At 45.2% G+C, this 22,930-nt stretch overlaps 2 protein-coding genes across 7 annotated transcripts in view; one reads left to right on the forward strand and one right to left on the reverse strand.

Annotated features, from left to right (window-relative positions):
- TEX11 (testis expressed 11) overlaps nucleotides 1–17,665 on the reverse strand; it is a 110,318-nt gene extending 92,653 nt beyond the window's left edge. For 2 of the 5 annotated variants that reach the window (XM_065557380.1, XM_065557379.1), the window contains exons 1-8: nucleotides 17,625–17,665; nucleotides 14,808–14,863; nucleotides 12,764–12,906; nucleotides 10,125–10,209; nucleotides 7,786–7,865; nucleotides 2,679–2,759; nucleotides 2,461–2,580; nucleotides 182–262 (exon numbers count right to left, since the gene is read on the reverse strand). In XM_065557380.1, the coding sequence (XP_065413452.1) occupies nucleotides 182–262; nucleotides 2,461–2,580; nucleotides 2,679–2,759; nucleotides 7,786–7,865; nucleotides 10,125–10,209; nucleotides 12,764–12,906; nucleotides 14,808–14,841 (624 nt within the window). In that variant the 5' untranslated portion in view covers nucleotides 14,842–14,863; nucleotides 17,625–17,665. The remainder of the gene's footprint in view (nucleotides 1–181; nucleotides 263–2,460; nucleotides 2,581–2,678; nucleotides 2,760–7,785; nucleotides 7,866–10,124; nucleotides 10,210–12,763; nucleotides 12,907–14,807; nucleotides 14,864–17,624) is intronic. The other 3 variants (XM_065557381.1, XM_065557383.1, XM_065557384.1) reach the window with 3 other exon arrangements.
- Nucleotides 17,666–17,801: 136 nt separating this feature from the next.
- LOC101952198 (nuclear cap-binding protein subunit 2) lies at nucleotides 17,802–22,079 on the forward strand. Of its 2 annotated transcripts, none has more exons than XM_005286025.4 (4): nucleotides 17,802–17,994; nucleotides 18,964–19,145; nucleotides 20,511–20,649; nucleotides 21,350–22,079. In XM_005286025.4, the coding sequence occupies exons 1-4, from the start codon at nucleotides 17,908–17,910 to the stop codon at nucleotides 21,446–21,448; spliced, it is 507 nt and encodes a 168-aa protein (XP_005286082.1). In that variant the 5' UTR covers nucleotides 17,802–17,907; the 3' UTR covers nucleotides 21,449–22,079. The 2 variants fall into 2 exon arrangements, with proteins under 2 accessions (XP_005286082.1, XP_065413461.1); XM_065557389.1 differs by having other exon boundaries at nucleotides 17,813–17,994; nucleotides 18,816–19,145.
- Nucleotides 22,080–22,930: the final 851 nt, after the last annotated feature.

A 22,930-nucleotide genomic window follows, 5' to 3' on the forward strand; every position in this document is an offset into this window, starting at 1 on the left:
GAAACAAATGTCCTTAGTACAAAGAACAAGCAAAGGAAAGACACAGAATAGATGTACAGAGAATTGTCTTGATGAATATTTTTCAGAATTTTCTGAGACATCAGTAGCTCCTTGAAAAGCTACTTTCTTTCTTGTTAATATTAAACTTTTGGAAGGACACAAAAGGACTGATTTCACTGACCTGTTTTGGCAGCCTTGTCAACATATCTTTGCAGCGTTGCAAACATGTCACTGCTTTCTGAAAATACCCTTGAACAACTGCCTAAGAAAGCAACAGAATATGCCAATAAATTGTTAGAATAAAAACAATTTGTCTTTAAATACCCTGCCGGCTCACAATACAGTGCAACTCACTATACTGTAAATGGAGAGATAACAAAAACAGCAAGACACACCGTGAAACTCTGAGGTTATAGTGCGTGAACATGTAGGATCACGTGATCATTTCCTTCAAATGTTAAAATTGCCATGAAGATACATGAAATATGGTATAAGCCAGAGATCCCAAATAGTGGGTTATGGGAAGATTGTAGATGAGTCATGGGCCTAGTGTGGAGGGAAGAGGGCATTGGAGAATGAGCCCACCCCATCAGACAGTAGTGGCTCCGTCCTGTCCCGCAGGGCTGTGCCCACCTCCCCACTTGTCACAACTTGGTGCACATGGTTGCCATGCCACTCAGGTTTGGCCTAGGCACCCCTCCATTGGCCGGATCAAACCCGAGTGGTGCTGTGACCTCATGCACCAGGTCAAAACATCTGGAATGGGAAGCCAAGCCCAGTTCCACTGGAGCCACCACTGTAAAGTGAATGCAGGGTAGGTTCACTCTCCAACCCCTCTTCTCCAGGGGCCTCCTCCCCATTCCAGGCCAGGATCAGGATTAGGATTGCGGTGCCAAGGCAGAGGGTCCTGCTGCATGTAGTCAATGCCCCTCAGTGGGGCGATGAGGAGGAGAAGGATGCTGGCCTATGATTTTTGGGCCTCGCCCATGAATATAGACCCTGAGAGAGTCACACACACAAAAAATGATAAAATGCAGTTGGTGGGTCACCATAGTAAAAAGTTTGGGAATACAGTTCAGCAAATCTGATCTCCAGACACATTGGCCCCTCCATTGGCTCCCTATGCAACTTAGGGATTGAGGCCTTCTATTTGTACCCCAATGTCTGTACCACTTTTTAGTTTTGCCAACCCCAACTATTCAAAAATCATGGGTGGCTTACAAATCATGAGATTTTTTTTAAAGAAAGAACGAACGAAAGAAAGGGTTGTTTTTATTTTCTTTTTGGTGCTTTAGAAGAGTACAGTTGTGTCATTTTCAAACTTTTCTTCTAAAGGACTACAAATTTACTTTTATTAAAATTATTTTTAAGAAAGCTGAGATTCTCGCCTATTCGCATGATTTGCAAGGGTTGGAGCTTTAAGAAAAATCACCAAATATCATGAGACTCATCATAAAATCATGAGTTGGCAACGATGACCTCCCTACTTGTATATAAAAAACACTGTACATAAAAAATAGTTTATATGTGTGCGTGTGCATAGTTAGTATATCTAAAGATTACCATCTAGTGGCACATTCACTAAAGTTGTTATTATGCACTGCAAGTAGCTTCCTGTGTGCAGCTTTTAGATCTTGGCTACTTGTGATCTAGATGCAGTGTTGCACTTAAGTATTATTTGATTACTTTAATGGCAGAATACTGGCACAGAGGTGTGTGGTTTTGAATTTACATATCTCACTAAATATATATTGCACTCCTGTGGATGTGGAGACCCTGGTTCCAAAGCAGCACCAGATATCTGGGTTCTTCAGCCAGTGAAACACAGATCCTTGTAGTAGGTGACTCAGGCCTCGAAAAGGTAGCTGTCCATTTTATAAAAACTCCTGTCCTGCTAGCTAAATGGCAGAAGGTATGTCTACACAGCAAAGAAAAGCCCATGGCTGGCCTGTACCAGCCAACTCAGGCTAGTTGGGCTTGCGTTGAGGGGGCTGTTTTAGTACTGTATAGATTTCTGGGCTCAAGCTGGAGCCTGAGTTCTGAGACACTCCCATCTCGCAGGGTCCTAGAACCCAGATTCTAGCCCAAGCCAGGTGTCTATACAGCAATGAAACAGTCCCACAGCCCCAGCCCGAGTCAGCTGGCACAGGCGAACCGCAGGTGTCTAGTTGCTGTGTAGACATACTCAGAGTCTTCAAGAAATGATCTAAACAACTTTGCAGGATTATGATAAATTAGTGAAGATGCATGTCGAAAAAATAGGTATATTAAGAATGCTTAAATTACTGCAATGCTGAGGGGTCAAAGCTGAGACCTCACAGCAGATCTAGGGAAACACATCTTTCCAGTTTAATGACAGGAACTCACACTTCTAACAACCGAGTCAAAGTTCCAGTATGATCATTCATACATTCCATATGCCCCAGTGACCTATAAAGGGAAACTGGCCAGGACACGTACTGATTCAGCCTGATAAGACAGCACTTTGAATAGGTCCTTCTCTACATCAGCTTTGTGCACCTGAATATCTGCCTCACCACTGCTCCTCTTCATTAATTGGGCATATAGTTTTTCTAGACTCTGGAAAAGAAAACATAAGCACCCAGAAAGCTGTTACTCAATTGTAGCATTTGCTAGTAAGCGTGTTTGCAGGAGACTGTACCTAGCCAGAAACTTACATTTACGGCAATCACAAGAAATCCATCAGCAAGGGCAGCTTTTCCAACATCCACCCACCCTTTTCCAGTCTTCATGGTCATCTGAAGCAGAAAAGGAACATGTGTTTTGTGAAAATTCAACCCAAATCATTTCTCACTTGTTCTCTATCCATGGCATCATCAACCTCTGAAGAACAAAGGAAGCAGAAATGCACTGGGGGAAAGATCCTGATTGAAAGAGGTTCAGCCAGTAAGATTGTTAGAACATATGGTGAGAGACACCTTTGCTTTGTTTTCACTTAGCTTGTTAAATTAGGTGTTAGTTGCATTTTACCTTTTATTTCCTTGTAACCAATTCTGACTTATATGCCTCATTAATTGGTCACTTAAAAATCTATCTTTCTATAGTTAATATTTTTTTGTTGTTGTTATTTTATCTAAACCAGTGTAAGATTGAAATGTTTGGGAAACTCCATTTGGGATAACAAAATTTGTGCATATCATTTTCTATTAATAAATGACATACCTTATATGAGCTCGTATCATCCAGGAGGGTGCTGGGCAGTACAAGACACACATTTCTGGAAAAAAGTCCGGGACTGGGAAGTTTGCTGGTGTTGCCTTATAGTGTAATTCTATAGTACTCATGGAGTATAGCAGAGAGTGATTTACATGCTGGAGGCCGCATGAGAGCAGACCTGGACTGGTTGCTCTCACAGCAAAGTAGGGTAAAAGGTTGCAGAATTGAGGGGACACAGCTATCCATCAGTCCAGATTGTACCCTGGGTAATGTCTCAAAAGGGTCCCCTGTTCTTTGCAAACATCTCTCATCTCAGATCTAACAAACTCACTCTGCCAAACATGTCTTACAGGATATTTATCCATAAAGAGTAACATGTAAGGTATCTACAGAACACTCGTAACTTGTCAAGATTCATAATTATTGGAGATGCATGTATGGGTAATATTTAAGGAATAATGTATTTATTTTGAAAGTTTGCTTTATGGACCTGAAGTACAAACACTGGGAGATAATGTGTCTTGGCGATAGCCCAATTCAGGCAAAGAGAAGTTGTCATCACTCCCTGTTTGGCCAGTGATGCAATGCAAGGTTCAACTGTTTAGGCTTGTGCAGTACTAAAACTGTGAATGGGAAACCATCAGAGCAACAAACAACAATTGAAGCCACTTAAAGATTTAAAAAAAAGAAAACTTTAAACAAGATTATTGCTTGCTCAATCTCTAAATAGAAACAAAAGGCTGTTTTCAGTATAACACATGGGAAGAAGAGGACTCTGTATCCATTCGCTGAGAAAAACCCCTTATAGAGCAGGGTTGCTTTCATGAACATTTGGATCCTCGTTCTTGAGAAACTAGCCAGCTCTGCAACAGACTGAATTTTGAAGGGAAATCTACTTTATTGTATAGGAAAAGTAACTATAAGTATAGACCCAGATTAATGTTGTATGATTTTGTTTTGTATTGTAACCATTTGTTTCTACCACACTCTTGTTCCCAGTTAAATTCTTATACTTTTTTAAATAAACCTTCTTTTGTTTTATTATAAGTGCTCACAAGTGCTATGCGGTTACAGAAGCAGTGATTAAAGATAAAACTGGTAAACAGAGGTACCTACTCCTTGGAGGCACAGGATCTGGAATTTTTGGGAGTAGACAGCGACAGAGGGACTGGTGTGTACTCACTGTTAACCTGCAAGGTGAAGTTAGGGCTGGCATAGCCCAGAGGATAGTACTTGAGTGACTGAAAGCCTAGCAGTGTCAGGGAGCTGACACACCCAGCTAACACAAGACAGACTCACTGTTGCTGGAGGCAGGGGGTAACAAGGTGACCCACAGCCCTGGGTATCCCAAGAACCATCACAGGTATATAGATACCTCAGCAGGGGGCACCAATTAGGGGGGCAGGGGAGGGAGGGAGGAGAGCCCTCCCCCCCCCCCAAGTTTCCTACAGGAGGTGTGTGAGTTTCAAGGTGGAGCTCTTAACTACAGTACAACATTAGTGTGAAATGTAAGTTCTGCAGAGGAGAGGTGCCCCTGGGGCAGGGGGTACGTCTTCACTACCCACCGTATCGCGGGTAGCAATCAATTTATCCGGGATCGATATATCGCGTCTTGTTAAGACGCGATATATCGATCCCCGAACGCGCTCACCGTCGACTCTGGAACTCCACCAGAGCGAGAGGCGATGCGCAGTCGACGGGGGAGCCGCGGCCGTCAATCCCGCGCCGTGTGGACCCCAGGTAATTCGATCTTAGATACTTTGACTTCAGCTACGCTATTCGCGTACCTGAAGTTGCATATCTTAGATCGATCCTCCCCCCCCCCCCCCCGTGTAGACCAGCCCAGGGAGTCAGTATTTTCTTTGCAAACAGAGGCAAGGTGATGAAGGTAAGGAAGAGCTGGTGATTAAATTAATGATCTGAAAGTCTAGCCTGTAAAACAGGAATCTGGGGGCGGAGGGAGGGAGTTGTTTTAGAGCAAACACAGGGGACTCAGAAAAAATACAGCCAAGCCCTTTGAGCCAACATGGAGATTTGGGGGGTGCAGGTGAAAAGAAGGGGCAAAAACCCAGGGTAGGGATAGCAGTGGTACAGAGAAGTTCCCACTCTACCTGTGGTACTTATGTGGCCTCATCACTGTAGTATCTGAGCGCCACACAAGATCTAATCGATTTCTCCTAGAGCAGTGCTATTATCCCCATTGTACAGAGGGAGCATAGAGGCGCACACAGACTAAAGGCCAGATTTTCAAAAGGTATTTACGCACCTAGTGAGATTTTCAAAAGCACCTAGAAGGTTAGGTGCTTTGTAAACCCCACTAGACACCTAGCAGCATCTTTGGGTGCCTAAAAACCTTTGAAACTATGGCCTGAGGTCATACAGAAAGTCCACGGGGAGTAGAACCCAGGTCCTTCAGGGCTAGTTCCCTATCCAGCAGGCCAACCACTCTCTCTGCTGCATGCTGGAAAAAAAAAAGGACTCTGATAGATGGGAGCAAAACCAAGGCGTCCAGTTATCTGAGACTCCAACAAATGGACCCAGGAGGTTGGGATAGAGGTCATGGTTGACAGCATGAAAAGCAGCACAGAGGTCAGAAAGGATGAGAATCAGAGTCAGATGACAGGAGATCACTTAACTCCCAAGGGGTGGCAGGTTCTGCCCCAGGCTGGATTGTAAAGCAATGGCTGCTGGGCAATTTTACATTTTAACGGAAAACCATTTTGTTTTGTCATTTTTTTTTTGTTCTATGTTTGAGAAAAGGAAAGAATCAGAAAGTGTCATAAGTATCAGGTGTATTTATGCCTCAAACTCTTCGGGTTTCAGCTGTATCCAGCCCAATTCCAGAACAAAGAACAGAAACTGCATCCACAGAGTCCATAAAGTCAACAATTATTATGATTTGTGTTATTCACTGGGCACCGTCTGTGTGCTCAGCACTGTTCAGAATATGCCAGACAATCCAGTCCCTGAGAGCCAGTGTGTATCAAATGTGTAGCCCTGGATAAGATATTTAAATATGAAGTGTATACTTATTAAGCACATGTTAATATCTATGAGTGGAGGCAATAGATGTTTTACTGGATTAAGGACTATAAGATTTGACCCTCCAACCTTCTTTCTAAAGGAAGAGCTGCCCAGAGCTCCTGTGCCTGTTTATTTTCTTTTCCTGCCTGCAGTTGCCCTGATGTACCTCAGAAGTCTGTTTTTTCCTCAACTTTAAAATATAGAATTTTCTTGGTGTTTGGTTTTAAATATTCTCCCGTGAGAACTGCAACTCAATCACTGTAGTGTTGTGCTTAAGAGCCTTCTGAAAAGTAACTAACCTTTAAATAGAAGTAAAAGCAGTGTTACCAAGGCTCAGGATTTTGTCATGCGTCTCATGATAATTGTTTTCCTTAAAGCTCTAGCTCCAGGAGTCAAGGGGATATGTGATGATTTCAGCCTTCGTTCTTAAAGAAAAATGAAATTTCTAGCCCTCGTGGCTGTGGAGAACGCTTCAAAATGTGACCCTAGTGCACCCTAAAGGCTCAAAAAGCAGAAGGCAAATAAAAAGAACAACAAATCTATTATTTTTACATGCTCATGAGTTTAAAGCCAATCTCACGATTTTTGGTGAGCCTGATTCATGATTTTTTAACGATTTTTTAACATTAACTTGAAAATGTCACTTTCACTCCTATTTAAGTTCAGTTTCTAGTCTATTATTTGTAGTGAAGTAACACCCTAACAACCCCAGGCAGGTGCAGTATAAATTCAGGGGGCTTTGCCCTACTTGAATGTTTCCAAAGTTAAATGATCTATTCCAAGCTTGATGAACTGCAAAAAAGTGATTAAAAAGGTCATCTAGATTTTTCTACAGTTGTTTCAATTGTTGTATTCAAGAGTTAGTAACAAAGAATATACATTACAATTTTAAACCTAACCAGTGTCCCTTAAGTGACTTAACAAAAGATGTGAGAACATGTTAGTATTAGAGCTGAGTGAGTCTAATATTTATTTAGTCGTCTTCTTTTATATAGGAATTAGATACAGTGCCCTAATCAGCTAATTTCTTGCATGATCTTAACACAGTCCCTGAGTTATATCAGTAGGCATTTTTGCTTGGCTTAATTCAGTTTGTCTTGCATTTGTTGTTACAGGTTACTGTGGCGTTTTATGAACTTGCACTCGCTTTTTACAGTTGAGCTCATAATTAGGGTAAATTTGTAGGCCCAGTTATCACAACAGGATGTATTCTTTTCCATAAGGTACTGAAGCAGTAATTTACTTTTCACAATATTCGTATTGGCTGGGTAAGGCAGAACTACTGCCATTAATTTCCATGTGGGAGACCTCAGCAATTCATGTTCTCACCATGGACTAAGGGGTGTTCTGCTGGTTTACTATGGAAGTCAAGGCTCATAATGGTATGGCTGAGAAACCCCTAACTATAGTGGCTCAACCAGGTGTCATTGTGATAATACAGATCCAACTTCAGCAGATACATTCCTCAGAAATATAATTTCACTCACTTTCCTGAATTACTCTATCATTTGAAAATACCTTTCCAAGATTTCCCTTGGAACCCACCATACTGCACTTGCATTCTCACCATTTAGCTAGACTTACCAAAACCTGTCTTCGCACCTTCTCCTCTGGAGGATCGCTGCCTTCACACAGGCACACTAGCCTGCAAGAAACATGGCGCACTGCAAGAAAACAATGCATGCATACATAAGGATGGGCCATTTCCCCTGTTCTTTCAAGCCCTTATGAACTCCAACTCTAAAGTCAGACTATGGAGAGGCTACTTCTTCACCAACTGATGCAGTCAGAAACAACATTTCTTAGGTAATGTAAACCCCCATAAACCTAACAACCAGACAGGGCCAGCTCCAGGCACCAGCTTAACAAGCAGGTGCTTGGGGAGGCCAAGGGAGAGGGGCGGCACCTGCGGCAATTCGAGGGCGGCAGGTCCCTCACTCCCTCTAGGAGCGAAGGACCTGCCGTTGAACTGCCGCCGCTGATCGCGGCTTTTTTTTTTTTCCCCAATTGCTGCCGCCGATCGCAGCTTTTTTTTTTTTTTGCTTGGGGCGGCAGAAATGCTGGCGCCGGCCCTGCAACCAGAACACTGTTGTGTGCTGACTGTCTCATATAACCAGAGTAAAATGGAATTCAGCACATTAGCTTACAACTGATGTTTTTATAACTCCAAATCTCAGAGCAGATCCACTGCAAATTAGAAGCCCCATCTCCACATCATACCCAAGCACCACACCAATGGGAAAGCACCCTGGAGACTGCAGCCAGCCTGGAAACCTTACTCCACTGCAAAGTATGACAGGTAGTATGTTTCTACCATGTGGGACTTAAACATGTTCCCACTGAAGTCAATAGGAGTTTTGTTATTAACTTAATTGGAACAGACTTAGACTCTCCATATTTGGGAGCAGATTCACCTAGTGTTTATCTTGGCATAAACCCTGGAGGTCTGTGTCAGCAAATAATTCTGCAAGGGACAAGGCTATAGAGGTGCACAGAAGTCAAAACCTTAGCTATGCCCAGGGGATCATTAGAATACAGTGCAGCCCACAAAGCAGGGTGGAACTAGCTGAGAAGAGAAAAATGACCAGGGAGTGGCCTGATTCAGCACCTTCTCTCTGCAGCTTCTACAAAGTTCCAGGAGGAGTTAAAGCTTGTCCTAAGCAGAAACCCCAAGGAAAGGCAGCTGCGAAAACACAGCCTGCCCTTCATCAGAGTGAATCTCTCTCCAGTGCATGGAGCTTAGCTGGCACAAGAAGTGTAATTTAGGCACATCGGTAAACATTTTGTAATGAATGAATAACAAACAATAACAATGGACATCAGGGTAAATACCATGATGCAATTCATTTATTATTGCTTGTTAAGAATCAACAGTGTGCTGCTCTGTGATGTACACCAAAATATCCTCTGGCAAAACCAAGAAAGACAAGATTGACGTTCTTTATATGTCAAAAGTTACAAGTTAACAGAACAAATCTTTAGGTGGTTCTTCATACATCAAAAAGTAAAAAAAAAAAAAAAAAAAAAAACACAATCCCATTTTTTTAAAATATCCTTTGCAGGTCACCTTTAACTATGATATGAGAGCTGATGAGATTGTACCATAGAACTAGTAAGCCTCCCTCCCTCCCCTTTGCCTAATATCATCTCTCCCTGCATTATGTATATAACTTAGACTGTAAGGCCCTTACAGCAAAAACTATGGACCAGATACTGGGGTCCTGCAGATTTGCACAGAGAGCAGGTCAAGGTGCAAATACAAAGGTGGCTTTAAAGTTCACTTTTGCACTCCACCAATCATGATGCTCCCCTTGTGCAGGGCCACTTGCCTTGCACCAGGTTAGATCAACCTTAGGTCTGCAGAATCCTTAGGGTTGGTCTACACACAGTTTTGTACCAATGTAACTAATTTGGTTCATCAGAGATACAATGTGGGTGAGGTAATATCTTTTATTAAACCAAATTCTGTTGGTGAAAGATACAAGCATTTGAGCTGCACAAAGCTCTTCAGGTCTATATCAGCATCTATCAGTGCAGCCCCCCACAGCCCAGACACTTATATCAGTACAGTTTATTTCCAAAAATGTATGGACCAAAAACATAGCCAAGGATTAGTGAAGCACAGAGGAGTCCAGACACAGCTTCTTTCCTCTGGTCTGTCCTACAGGCAGCAGGAAAGGGGAGCAATATAACAACTCCTACACTGACTGTGTTACCAGAGGATCATTCTTGCACTGGAGAGATCCTTCCTTAGTTGGTTACACAAAACAGCTGCAAAGTACTCTCTGCCTTCATTTTATCTGCAAAGATACACACAACCCTATGGCACTATATACAAACGTTAAATAAAATAGTTGTACCATAACAGCTTTTATTTTACAATATAAAAGAACTTTAATCTAGGACACAAAACACATACATACATTTAGCTCTTTGCTCATCATTGATGACTGAATCTACTCGGTTAGTCACAGCCCAATTCCATAGGCTTATTGCACTTTCTTCCATCTAGGACAGAAAAAAATTAATTAGAATTTGCCTTTTGTCTTGATCTGGGTCATATTTGAACTTCTTGATGTAACAGAACCATATATAGGTAAATATCTATATGCTTGTGTAAATCAAAGAATGACATGACTTACAATTTAAAAGATCTAATTAGACTGATGGCAATAGCACCCATCAACACATACCATCCGTGGCCATCAGTGTCTTCAGTCATAATTTGAAATTGTGCACAGTGGGGAATTCTGTATGTGAAATCAAGATTTCAGAAACATTTTAAATCCTCTGTTTTGTGTCAGTAAAGCATCTTCCTGAACAGATCCCCTTCATCTATCACTTTACTCAATTGTCCTTACACTCATTTACACCAAACCCATTCCTGAACTTGTCAATATTTGATCCGGTTTATTCCATCCGTCTGGAATTAAATGATCTCACACACACAAACCTTGTGCAATAGCATATCCATTACCATTAAGAAACAACGGACTTACTAATGTCTTTCAAAGTCTAATAAGGATGTTCAAAACATGCAAAGTTCCCAACAGATGTTGAAAAATTGGAACAGGTTCAGAAAAAAGCTATAAGAATGGCTTCAGGTCTAAAAATCCTCTCACAGTGACAGACTTAAGTATCTCAATCTACTTAGTTGATCAAAAAGAAAGTTAAGAGGTGACTTGATTATGGTGAATAAATTCTGACACAGGGAGAAGACTTCTGACAGTAGAGGGCTATTTATTCTAGCAAGACCCAACAGCTGGAAGTTGAATCTATACAAATTCAGACTGGAAATATGGTACATATTTTTAAGTGAAGGTAATCAGCCATTGGAACCACATACCAAGGGACATGGTATATTTTCCATCACTTGATGTCTTTAAAATCAACAGTGATGTCTTTCTAAAAGATATACTCTCTAGCTCAACCAGAAGTTATGGTCTTGATGCAGAAATCAGAGGGTCCAATTTGTTGTGCAGGAGGGCAGAATAAATGGTCAGAATGGTTCCTTCTAGTCTTAAAAGTTATGCATCTATGAATCAATACAAATCAATAGAAGGAAATATTTGGTTTCACACCAAATTTCTGAAGTAAATGCTTAATAGGTTGCTGTCATAAGAATGAGTCCAAACTGAAAAGGCTAAAGTAGCATTTTCAGAAGGGGAACAGGGGTGGGGCTGGAAACAGTCAAGACCCTTGCGCTTCCCCTTATGGATATACTACTGACCTAAGGTGCTGAACCTCCAAAAGATTTCCACTGTAACAGGCCCCAGTTGTTACGTGCTCAGGACTTTCATAATATCTAATTCACATGTCAACAATGTTCCTTGTAAGCTACACACAGGCACAGCCATGCCTGTATCCAAAGAGCACTAGCCAGAATACCACCCAAAAACAAGCCAGAAAATATAAGCGGACAGTGGGGGTTGCGTCATTATGCTGGGGGAGGTTGCGTCAGGATGCCATGATGCTGGGCAGGGTTTGTGTCAAAAAACATCCACGGGCAGCAGGGGGCATAGTTAAAATAAAAAAGCAGAAGTAGTCACAAGATAAACAGAAAAACCTGCGGGCTGTGACTGCATAAAAATGCCAACCCAACTGCTCCAAAACAAGCAAAAAGTCACCTGTTTTAAATTGACTTGGTTCTATATATTGAGCATGCATGATTCTGAACAAGCTCAGTAATATCTGCTGAAGCTATCCTTACTCTGCCCTCACTTGGAACCACATTTGTGCTCTCTGCTGTTAACTGGGGCTAAAAGGTGCAGGGGGGGGGGGGGCAAATCGGCAGGGAGGGCTAAGCCAAACTCACATTTATATGATACTCTATTGTAGTAGGCCCTGTCAATACATTTTTGAAGTCCTTAAAACACATTTACATAATCCATACTTTAAACACTCTTGAAATACTCTTTTCCACAATAGACTAATCTCTTTAAAAAGCAATTACAATCCATTGTGTCTACTCTCACACAGTTCTGTGAGGGATTTAATACACACAAAAAAGCATAAGTTTGCCAAAGAACAAAAATATAATGCTCAGTGCAGTTTGCAGCCCACACAGTATAAAGAAAATTTAGAAGGAATGTTATATGTCAGTAATGTTAGAACTAAATATATGGCATTCTCTTTCCAAATGAAAAAAAATTAATCTGGTCTGAAGAGTTGCTGGAACCCTACCATACTATATAATAAACATCTCCTGCCAGTTGCTAATATGGCCCTGGATTTTTTGTTAGAGAACATTTAAGAAGGTATTACTTTAATATGCCTCAAGTTTTATATTAATGTGACAGAAATACCTCGACTTTCTTCAAATGTGCTGAAGGAGATATAAAAAATAAATGTTATACTATTATGCTCCATACTTTTATAAAAATGTGAATAGACCATATTCTAAGCAAGTGTCAGAACCAGGTCTACGCATTATCCGCACTGGCCAATAGGCATTCAAGTTGTGTCACATGGCCAACACAGAGCTGTTCACCTTTACCTTGGCCACAAGATTAGATTGTTTTTAAATACCCAATGTTTTCAGCAATTGTTTCCGGCCCTCTACCTGAGCCTCTTGAATCTCATTCTGAGCCTCCTGAATCTCATTCCCAGCCTCGTTATCCACACGTTCTATCTCACTGAACAGTTTGTCAATGATCTCAGGTACGTTTGATGAGGTGTCTTTCTTCACCAGGTCTTGAATTAACACTGAAAGAAAGACAAACAAGAGACAGCAATGCAGTGAACTTCACACAAAGATTAAGAGCAGCACATCATTTTTGAATGTCTGAACAAGAGAAACCAATCAGTTTACATTTTCTCCATAGCCTTCTGTCTACTAAATAAACACAAAGTGAAGGCGGAGTCTGAGGAAATAATTCTGAAACCTAGAGGAAGTTTTTACATACGCAATTAAACTAAATTCTGGTGAGCTTCACCAATTAAATCTGTTGACTTACATAGAGTTGAATCCAGGCAATGAGAGCATATTTTGGCCTAACATTCAATTTGCTAATAAAATATCTCTTTCCTGACAGTGTCTTTTGTTTCCACTCTAAATGACTTTTAACCTTTGGCATTCTCTAACAGTACAATGCTGCACAAAACCTACATTCAGTAACTTTACTGTGAGTGAGTCAACGTCAGTGCTTTTATTAAGAAGGCTGAAAGCAAAGTCACTATTTTGATGACAGGTTGAACCTAGAATCCTGAAACTCCCATACAATCGGTTATGAAGCCTATGATTAAAAAAACCAAATAAATAAAACTGCTATTCTGGGTCTCTAAATTCCTCCCCTGGTTTAAAAGGAAAACTGACAAACTCAATTAACTGCTGTATTAACCTGTCACTGAAGAGAGAGAGAATTAGGTCACTTTACTGGGTTTCCAATCAATGTAAGGCCCTCACTCCCTTTTCAATATGTGGTGCTCATCATAATGTAAAAACTTCTCCACATACAGGTTTGAGAAACAAAAACCCCTCAATGTATCCCTTGTCTCTAGTTCTGTAATTATTCAAGTGTTATTTTAGCCACTAACCAGTTGCTTTTTGAGCACTGATTAGCTAAGCACAGTACAAGGAAAATAAGAGGGGGAGGGATAGCTCAGTGGTTTGAGCCTGCTAAACCCAGGGTTGTGAGTTCAATCCTTGAGCAGGCCACTTAGGGATCTGGGGCAAAATCAGTAGTTGGGCCTGCTAGTGAAAGCAGAGGGCTGGACTCGACGACCTTTCAAAGTCCCTTCCAGTTCTAGGAGACCTCCATTCATTCAAGATACCTTTAGGGCCTCTGCCTTGCTGAGAACAACCTTTAGTCAGATCCAGGGCTGGAACATTTTTTATTCACAACAGATATTTGTTTTTACCCAAATAAATGCCAATGGTCAGATAATAAATTTAAACTATAAAGTCACCAAAAACAACTTCCACAAAAAGCAAAAAAAGTTTTGTTTAAATGTCCTAACTGAAAGGGAAGGTTTTCTTCAGCACCATGAAAGCCCATTTTGTGGGGTTATACAGAAAGCTGACTATATATCTTTATTATATTTTTTCTAATAAAAATAGAGTCTGTCTCCAAAATTTCTTTGACTGTGACTAGTTCTTCTAGCACATCAAGCCTAATCAAATATTCTTTGATTGCAAGTTATGTAATGTGATTTGTTTTTCTTGGGCTGAAGGTAGTCATCAAGTGGCTATTTTGGACTGCAAACCGGACAGCATGCTTGATATTTCCTTCCCTATTTCTCCTTTGTACTTGTGTGCTCACTTTACTGGCCATGGGGCTAGACAAAACTCTGACAGCCCAAGCTAAACTAATCTCCAAGCATTTATTCAGGGCCAGAAATATTATTCTCCCTAGCTGACTAAGAACACCATCCTCCCACACTGTCTAGCTCTTATTGGTCAAGCCTTCCCTGACATTCAGGCTTCAAGACAAAGCATATCATCAGGAAGAGTCAGATTTTCCTGACTATAATTAGAAAAACCTGGGAATGAGGCTTTTATTCCCTTTGGCCTCCCTCATGACACACAAAATATACATGTGTAGCACTGAATTATTTACACAATTATCAACTAAACATTTAGTTTTTCAAAGATTACTGATTCGTACCTTTAATTTCCAGTAAGTGAGATTCCCCCTTCATTTCTAAAGCGTTGAATCAAGTCCTTTAACACACACACACACAATTATTTTAAAAGCCATATAGTCAACTTTTCTACTACACAGGCCTATATCTCTCAACTATTCCTTACTATAAGCCTGATCTCACTCCCACCGAAGTCAAGGATATTTTACCATTGACTTCAATAGCAGCAGCATTCCTAGAGACCCATTTTTACCATCATCCAAACATCTACTTGCTATTTCCTCACTTCCATTACCACAAGTGATTTACTGCAAAAATTCTAATTCAGGAACTAAGTTACAGAAATGTGGCAGGGCATTTAACATAAATCACAATTTCTGATTGGCTATTTTTGACTCTCCCATTTTTAATTCTTGTCTCATATCTTACTCCTGGGGGAATTCTGCAGCACTGTACGTGCATAATTAATGAGCCAGGCATATTTTTAATTTTTTGCACAGAAAAAACTTTTTGCCCACCAGAGGGTGCTATGGCACTAGAACAGAGCAGCAGCGTTCCGCCAGCCAGGGAAGAGAAAAAGCCGGCCTTCTTCACAGTGCCTGTCAGGCCAGGCCAAGATACTGGGGATATGGGGAGACAGACAGCATGGGGCTGCCAGGGGGGGTCATAAGTAGGGGCTCATAAGGGCTAGTGGGGAAGGACAACCTGGGGCAGGGGCTGAATGGGAGTGGAGGTGTAGGGCCACAGTGGGGGAGGGAGGTGCAGGGCCACATGGGGATGGGGGAGAGGGTACAGGAACACCTAGGGACAGGGGGGTGGCTGAGTGGGGCCACAGAAACACATGGGGATGGTTGGTGTCTGAGTAGGGCTGGAAGGACATGTGGACAGATGGTGCAAGGACACATGGGAACAGGGGCAGATGTGCCTGACTTAATGGGAGAGGCTAGGGGTCAACATGGGGGAAGCTCCCTAACAATCCCTCCCACCTCCCCCCACCAAATCTTCCATACTTTTCCCACCCATACCTAACAGCCCTCCAAGTTCACATGCAGGCTCTTTGCCAGCACTTACTTCCCTCTCTCTCAGCTCCTTTGTTACTCCTGACTCCCCCAAACCTTTACACTGCTTCTGAGGGATGCAGGAAATAAGGCTCTATATTGTAGTTTAAATGATTTATTACTCAAAGTTCTGTATTAATATGCCTAGTAAAGAATCTATTTGTCAAAAAACATTTCATGAATCTTTTTTTGTTGTCTGTATTGTTACAGACATACTTGCTGACAGGTATTCTGAAATAAATGACCAAAAATAACTGAAACTGATGTGATTATTTTGACAAATAAAATATGCAGAATTTGAAAATATTGTGAGCAGATGCAGAATTTGAAAATATTGTGTGCAGAATTTTTTTTTTATTGCAGAACTTTTAATTTCTTGGCACAGAATTCTCCCCAGGAGTAATATCTGGGACTCACCAGGTTGACAGGTATGCACAGATCACAGATGAAATATTACACAAGTAATCAAAGCTCTGTTTAGTTCTTGCATTTATAGGGACAGTTAAGTAGCTAAGGATCATTGTGCAGTCTTTCTTTAAAACAGGAGCTGAAGGGAATCTAGAGAAGGGTCTAGCCAGCAGCTCTTCAGCCAGCCCAAGGAACAACAGGGGTGGTAGGGATCACATTTATTGTACTACAGTGTTTGTCTGAGCCCAGGGGAAAGGTGGCTGTCCTGGCACACAGCTGGGCTGACCATGGACCCACTGTATGTGGCACACACAGCGAGATTGGCTAGCTGCTGCCAGCATGTCTGACCACAGGCACTGACTCCATGGGTGCTCCGGGGCTGGAGCACCCACAGAGAAAAATTGGTGGGTGCTCTGCACCCACCCGCAGCTCCCCACCCTGCCACAGCTCATCTCTGCTCTGCCTCCTCCCCATGCCTGCTTTTTCCCCCGCCCTCCCAGCACCTGTGCTGTAAAACAGCTGTTTCTCGGGGGGGGGGGGGAGAGAGAAGAACACGGCATGCTCAGGGAAGAGGTGAGGCCAGGGCGGGGATTTGGGGAAGGGTCCGATAGGGGCGGGGAAGGGGCAGAGACTTTGGGGAAGAGGTTAGAATGGGGATAGGACAGAGGTGGGGAAAGGGCGGAGTCGGGGCAGGGGGGGCACGCCAGGGAAAGTTGGCTCCTATGCGTCTGACATCACACCACCAAGGGAAGACAAAGAGCATCCCAGGATCACACCTTGGCGCTTCTCCTGGCCTCTCCCCTGCCCAGGGGCATGGTGCATCTCCTGTTCCCCCCCACACACACACCCCTAGCACCCAGCCTGGATGTCTGGTGCTTCTCCTAGTCACCCCCCACTCCGCCCCCAGGCCATAGGGGCACAGCCCTTCTCCTGGCCGCCCCTCGCTCTACCCCCTCCCCACCTAGGGGCACAGCGCGTCTCCTGGCCGCCCCATCTTCCGCCCCGATCCTGGGGTCACGGCGCTTCTCCCCACTCTGCCCCCCCAGCCCCAGGCGGGTCCTACAGGGAGCGCGAGGAGCCCCACGCTGCGGTCCTATCGCAGCAGGCCCCTCCCGGGCTCCCCCCCTCACAGGGTCCGTTGAAGCTCGCGCCTCAGGAAGCCAACCCAGGCGCTACAAGGGCGGGCCAGGCCCCGTTCGGCTCTCGAACCCCGGCCCCTGGGAGCGCTCGGGCTCCGCCCAGGGACGCACAGACACCCGACGGGCAGGACGCCAGCACCACTCGCCTCGCGCTTCCTCAGCGAGACGCCGTTTCCCGCCAAGCGGCGTGTGCCACCGCGTGGAATGTTGGGATATGTAGTGTCCAGCGACTTACCTCACGCGAGGCGGCGAACTACAGCTCCCAGAGACCCCGGGGCGGGGCGGGGCTCTCGGCCCCGCCACCATTTTATTGGCAGTAGCGGCCGAACCCAGCGCTCTGATTGGCTTTCCAGGGCGTGATGGACGGCAGCCACCGTGCCCCTCTCCAATGAGGTCGTAGGCCCGACCTCCTGGCGGTGAGTAGCAGGCGCTAAGCCAATGGGGCTCTTCGGTCCTCTCCTTTCCCGGCAGTCGGCCGCGCGCTGGTTCTGGAAGGTTCCGGGGAGCCGGGGGCCGGGATGTCGGGGGTGCTGAGCGCCACGCTGAGCGGCCTCAACAGCGACTCCTACTGCGAGATCAGCCAGTACCGGGACCAGCACTTCCGGGTGCGCCGGCCGTGCCGAGCCTCGGGGGGCGGGGCAGGGATTGGGGGTCCCAGCGCCCGGGGGCAGGGACAGAGCCTGAGGGAACAGCACTGGGGGGCGGTGTCTGAGCCTGAGGGGGGATGACGGTTGGGGTGCCCAGCGCCCGGGGGGGCGGTGTCTGAACCTGAGGGTCAGGGGTGCCCAGCGCCCGGGGGGGGGCAGGGATTGGGGGTGCCCAGCGCCCGGGGGGGCAGGGGTGCACAGGGACAGCACTTGGGGGCGGTGCCTGAGGGGGGAGGGCCAGGGATTGGGGGTGCCCAGCACCTGGGGGCAGGGACAGAGCCTGAGGGAACAGCACTGGGGGGCGGTGTCTGAGCCTGAGGGGGGATGAGGGTCGGGGTGCCCAGCGCCCGGGGGGGCAGGGATTGGGGGTGCCCAGCGCACGGGGGCAGGGACAGAGCCTGAGGGAATAGCACTGGGGGGTGGTGTCTGAGCCTGAGGGTCGGGGTGCACAGCGCCCGGGGGGTGCACAAGGACAGCACTGGGGGGGCGGTGCCTGAGGGGGGAGGGACAGGGATTGGGGATGCACAGTGCCCGGGGGGAGGGACAGCACTGCGGGGCAGTGTCTGAGCCTGAGGGGGGGATGAGGGTTGGGGTGCCAAGCGTCCGGGGGGGCAGGGATTGGGGGTGCCCAGCGCCCGGGGGTGCACAGGGACAGCACTGGGGGGGGGCAGTACCTGAAGGAGGCAGGGGTCTCTGGGACAGGGAGCGGTATGTGGGGTACAGCCCAGACATTCCCAGGCCCGGTGCAGTGATTTCCAATTTTGCCATCTTTAACCCAGGCGCTCCAGAACTCCGAGTAGGAGCAGCTGGAGTCAAAGGTGGAGGTCCCCAGACGGGCACGTGTAGTGGTCACGCGGCCTCTGTGGCTCAGGCACCCGCTGAACAGCAGGTCACTCAGGCTGCACTTATTCTTTGTTGTGCTCTCAGGGTAGCCGATACCTACAGGAGAAGGCCCTGAAGTTCTCTTGCACACTGTATGTGGGGAACCTGTCCTTTTACACCACCGAGGAGCAGATCCAGGAGCTCTTCTCCAAATGCGGAGATGTCAAGAGGATTGTCATGGGGCTAGACAAGGTCAAGAAAACCCCTTGTGGCTTCTGCTTTGTGGAGTATCCTTTCCCATTTACTGTTGCCATGGTTTTTCTCCCACTGCTCTTTTGATTGAATCACATGATCCCATCAGCTCTATTGAACATGTTACAAAGGGTTCCTGGCCTTTCTGGAGGAGCTGGGTATGCACCGTGATATGTTTGGCAAGCATGAAAGTTGTGAACTCTCAAAATCACAGTACCAAACCCTTTCCTTCCCTTTACAGGGTCTGCTGTCTCTCTCCCACGCTGCCTCAGTCACAGACGTTGCTGTGGTGCTTGCAATGAAAACTAAAACAATGGGACAGCCTCTTGTATTTTTTGTGTGTCACAGTGATTCCACACCATCTGATCCCTTTATTTCTATCTCTTAAATTGATGTAATAGCTTTTAAGGCTGGAAGGGATCATTGTGCTCATCTAGTCTGATCTCCTGCATAGCACAGGCCAGAGAATTTCACCAGGTGTTAAGACCATCTAGCTGTGCCTTCCTCAGCCCATTCAGTCTAAATATGAATGGGCCAGTAGAATAGCCTAGTGTGCTCTTCTTAAGCACAGGCTACTGCCCTGGCCCTAGTCTAACAGACAGCTGTCCTTGCAGAGCCTCTTGGGTTAGGCCTCTCCCCTTCCCACTTACACCCCGTAGACTCTAGTGTAGCATAAAGAGGATTGTTAGGAAGACTGTTATACAGGCAAGGCTGGAAACAGGAGTGCAGGTTCAAACCCTCATAAAACATTCAGAAGATCCTGTCCCAAAAACAAATGCATTTAGCAACATGATGGCAGGCTTGTCCTGCTTGCTTCATCTCTGAACTGAGAGATGGCAAGCTACTTCCTTCTCTGCCGTGGCACTACAATACAACCGTGTAGTGCATGCGTAGGCAACCTATGGCACGTGTGCCGAAGGCGGCACGCGAGGTGATTTTCAGTGGCATTCACATTGCCCGGATCCTGACCACTGGTCGGGGAGGCTCTGCATTTTAATTTAATTTTAAATGAAGCTTCTTAAACATTTTAAAAACCTTATTTACTTTACATACAACAATAGTTTAGTTATATATTATAGACTTATAGAAAGAGGCCTTCTAAAAACATTAAACTGTATTACTGGCACATGAAACCTTAAATTAGAGTGAATAAATGAAGACTCGGCACACCACTTCTGAAAGGTTGCCGACCCCTGGTGTAGTGTGTTGCTGTGCAAGGAGGGAGCTAGAATCGGATGGCTGTGAATATAGCAGTTGGCTCTGTAAAGATACTGGTGTCTATTGGCTTGGAAGGCTGGGCTCCAGAGTGCTGTGAATACCATTCCCCTCTTCTTTGCCCATGAGCAGCTGGGGTTCACCAGCTTAATAACACTTTGAGTCTTCCTTATAACGCATTCCAGATATTACACAAGAGCAGATGCTGAGCATGCAATGAGGTTTATCAATGGCACCCGACTGGATGACCGGATCATCAGGACTGACTGGGATGCAGGGTTTAAGGAGGGACGACAGTTTGGGAGAGGAAAGACTGGAGGACAGGTAAAGAGAGTGCTAGCATCAGAACACTGAGCCTGGCTTCCTTGGGGCTGGGAGATGTGTGGGGCTACCTTTGGCTGATCCAGTACAAAGATGGGTGCATGGCAGACTCAATAATGAACTGAAGTTAATTGAAAGTTGTTTTAAGAGCTGATTCTATAGTAGCACTAGAGTTGGAGCGTGGTGCTTAATGCCATTTGAGAGTTTGGATTCCAAGCTTCCTATGGCCCAAATGAAGCATTGCTCTCGTCTCAACCTAGTGTTCTCAAAAGGGTGCAGCAATCAAGGTGGGGAGTGAGAAACAGGATAATAATGGGGATGACATGGTTGTAAGGCTAGTCTAATCCTCGGATGATACCCACTCATGAGAAGGTAAGATTCCTTCCCAGATTTCCAGCAGGAAAAAGCTTTGGGGTCAAGCCTTGGTGATTCATAAAGGTGAACTGCAAAGCAAAATCAATCAGTGTTTGGCCCTTCCCTGTTGCTTTGTTATGTCTAAAGATGATCCCACCATTAGAAATGTGAGGTCTTCTCATCAGTCACCTTGATAGTGGTTCCTTGGCAAGATAATTCAAGGAGTTGCAAGGGCTTGTAACCTGAATTTCAACCCACCACCAATTGAGTGGGAAGAGGATGCCGATTCTTAGAATGTCTGTGTCTCGGCAGGTGCAGGATACTAATTTCTGTTACTGCTTTGCCCCAGGTGCGAGATGAGTACCGGACAGACTATGATGTGGGAAGAGGTGGCTTTGGCAAGATCATTCAGATGCAGAAAACCAATCACCAGACTATAATCTACTAACTGCCTAATCTGTCCTAGCACACAGAGGGGCTTTGTCCCTCTGCAGCTAGTCCTGTCCTGGCCCTTTGGATGGGGATGTGGAGTGGGAGCCAAGTTCCAGCAAAAGGCAATCCTCCTTAGACTGGCTGTTTAACATTTGTTCATTCCTTCTCTCTCCTGGGCCGGAATGGCTGTTCTGTTCTGATACAGGGCAGCAAGAAAATAGAGTGGCCAACTCTGCAGGATTTCTCATTAAGAATAAGTGCAGCATGTCACGCTCAGACTTTTGCCTCCAAGTTGTCATTACAGCTGAGTTTGCTCTAGAGCACAGATTTCTGAGAAATATAACAGCCATCAAAGCCCTCCTGGCTGCTTGTGCATCTCTCGGGTAAGGGCAGGAGTTTAAAATATGTCATTTACGATCTCGTGTGCTGCTCTAAAGCATCGTTGCTGGTATGAATTAGAGAAACAAAGCAAGATCTTACTGGTCACTTGCAAGTGCTTGTCTGCACTCCTGGCCCTTAGTTCACTCAGTCCTGCAGAGTCTTAGTCCTTGCTGTACCTGTGGTGCTGCCTGGCTGTTGCAGAGCCTCACTGTTACACCATGGTTTTGTTTGTCTTTGGGTTTTTTAAATAAACGTTGAGTCCTGTACGTGCTGCAGTTTGTGATTCATTGTCATTGGGCATGTGGCAGGGCTTCTGGGGGACACATCCTTTTGGCATGTCAGAGCTGCTCTCCTCTGACCACAGTGGGGGAGACAAGTCTGCGTACTGTTGTCTGGGTCTTCCCTGTGGGGCTGGTCTCACTGGTCTTCCCATTGCACTCTGTGCTAGTAGCTGGTTTGTCACCACGTGGAAATCGTTGGTAAACTTACACTCACCTGCTTGTACTAAGATGAGGAGTTAGTCCATAATTCCCCACATCAGCGAATGCTGGGAAATTGCCCCATTTCCTACCATCACAGTCAGTGCCAGGTCTATAACGTAGAGTATATGAAGCATCGTGAATGTCCAGAGTGCACTTGAGGCCAGACCAAGAAGCAGGAGCTGGAAGCCTACTGCTCTTGCTTGAGTCCTCCAGCACATTGCTGTGCTAAAAGCCAGTTTAGCTGGAGACAAGAGAATCACCCTAGTGAAGAGTTCCCGTAGCTCCTCATCCAGTTTGAGACCTGTGAAGGAGCATGCCCAAGGTTGTTCTAACTTGGGGCTGGCATCTGAGGAGCCCTTAGGAGCAAGGAACCACAAAGGTGCTGACAGCACTTACTGAGTTTCACCAAGTTCTGCTCAGCCACTCTACGTAAGTCAAGCCTTGACTGTGAGTTGGTTTTAGGTCATGTAAGCACCAATTACTTGTCCCTGCACAATGGTCTCTTCTTTTGCATTAGATAACATACTTTAGAGCAGCTCAAGGCCTCTGAGCTTGAGAGGGAGCAGGGGCTGCCTCTAGCCTTCCTATTCAGTGGCAGGACATGATCAGGCATCCAAACTAAGCTATAGTTACAC

Source organism: Chrysemys picta, chromosome 9, assembly GCF_011386835.1.
Source record: "Chrysemys picta bellii isolate R12L10 chromosome 9, ASM1138683v2, whole genome shotgun sequence".
NCBI classification, from domain to species: domain Eukaryota; kingdom Metazoa; phylum Chordata; order Testudines; family Emydidae; genus Chrysemys; species Chrysemys picta.